Here is a 1,128-nt window from a genome sequence, read left to right as displayed (position 1 = left end):
AAACTGGGCATCTTTGGAAGAAAGGCACAACACAGCCTGCAGGATCAGAAAGTAGGAAGTGGCAATGAGGACCACAACCATGCCAGTGATTGAAATTGTCACCATGAGACCATAAATACTACTGGGCTTGATGCTAGCACAAGCCAGCTTGGCTATGCCCATGTGCTCACAGTAAATGTGAGGGATTATGTGATGTCCACAGAAGGGTAAGCGTTCAATGAGGATGACAAAGGGGAAAACAAAGAAAAGACCACGAATCACACAGGCCAGTCCAATTTTCCCAATCATGGTGGCACTGAGGATGGATGTGTAATGAAGAGGACAGCAGATAGTCACATAGCAGTCAAAAGCCATGGCCAGCAGAATAGCTGACTCTGTGGCAAAGACAGCATGAACAAAAAACATCTGAGTAAGACAGCCATGATAAGAAATTATGTGAGACCTCGGCCAGAAGACTGTTAGCATTTGGGGCAATGTAGTTGAACAGAGTACCAGGTCAGTGACAGAGAGTAAGCACAGGAAAAGGTACATTGGCTTATGCAGAGCTTTGTCTGTCATGATGATGTAGAGGATAGTTCCACTGCCCACCAGAGCAACGATATACATAGAGCAGAAGGGGATGGCAATCCAAATGTGCTGGTCTTGCATCCCAGGAATTCCAAGCAGAATAAACATGGAAGGATGGGGGGGCAGTGTCAATGGAGACAGGTGCAGAGAGCATAATGATGCAGAGAATTGAAGACTTTATCTTCCTTAAAGTGGTAGAAAAGAAATGATATCATCCTAGATGTCATTTATTACTTCTAAATATTCATTAAACCTTTTGCCTTTCTTCATTCTCACCAATTCTATTCAAATTTTTGCCTTCCTCACTTCTTGTCTGTGTTACTAAAATATTTTTGTAACTAATAGATTCACTTCCAGGACTTGCATCTTCTATTAAAATCTCTTCCTTGTGGCTTTGATATTCTAATATGTGAATAGAATACACTGTAATGTAAAAATATAATGTCTCTGTGTTCTGTGCAGAATATCTTCTATTAACCTCCTCTGTTCTACCCTTTGCCATCTTCTATCATGTTCTGGGTCCTGAGACACTGACCTCTGTGGACTACATCAACAGACTTC

At 41.8% G+C, this 1,128-nt stretch overlaps 1 protein-coding gene across 1 annotated transcript; it reads right to left on the bottom strand.

Moving 5' to 3' along the window:
* Window positions 1-6: 6 nt before the first annotated feature.
* LOC103277457 (olfactory receptor 52D1-like) lies at window positions 7-742 on the bottom strand (the record flags this gene model as incomplete). Its single annotated transcript, XM_008074809.2, has 1 exon — window positions 7-742. A coding segment is annotated over one exon (736 nt), but the record flags the coding sequence as incomplete, so codon positions are not given.
* Between the last annotated feature and the right edge of the window lie 386 nt (window positions 743-1,128).

The sequence above is a fragment of the Carlito syrichta genome, unplaced genomic scaffold (genome assembly GCF_000164805.1).
Source record: "Carlito syrichta isolate Samal-C Ts95f unplaced genomic scaffold, Tarsius_syrichta-2.0.1 Scaffold38583, whole genome shotgun sequence".
Classification (NCBI taxonomy): domain Eukaryota; kingdom Metazoa; phylum Chordata; class Mammalia; order Primates; family Tarsiidae; genus Carlito; species Carlito syrichta.
Note: the sequence above shows the minus strand (reverse complement) of the source record. Positions and strands in the feature narration are given on the sequence as shown.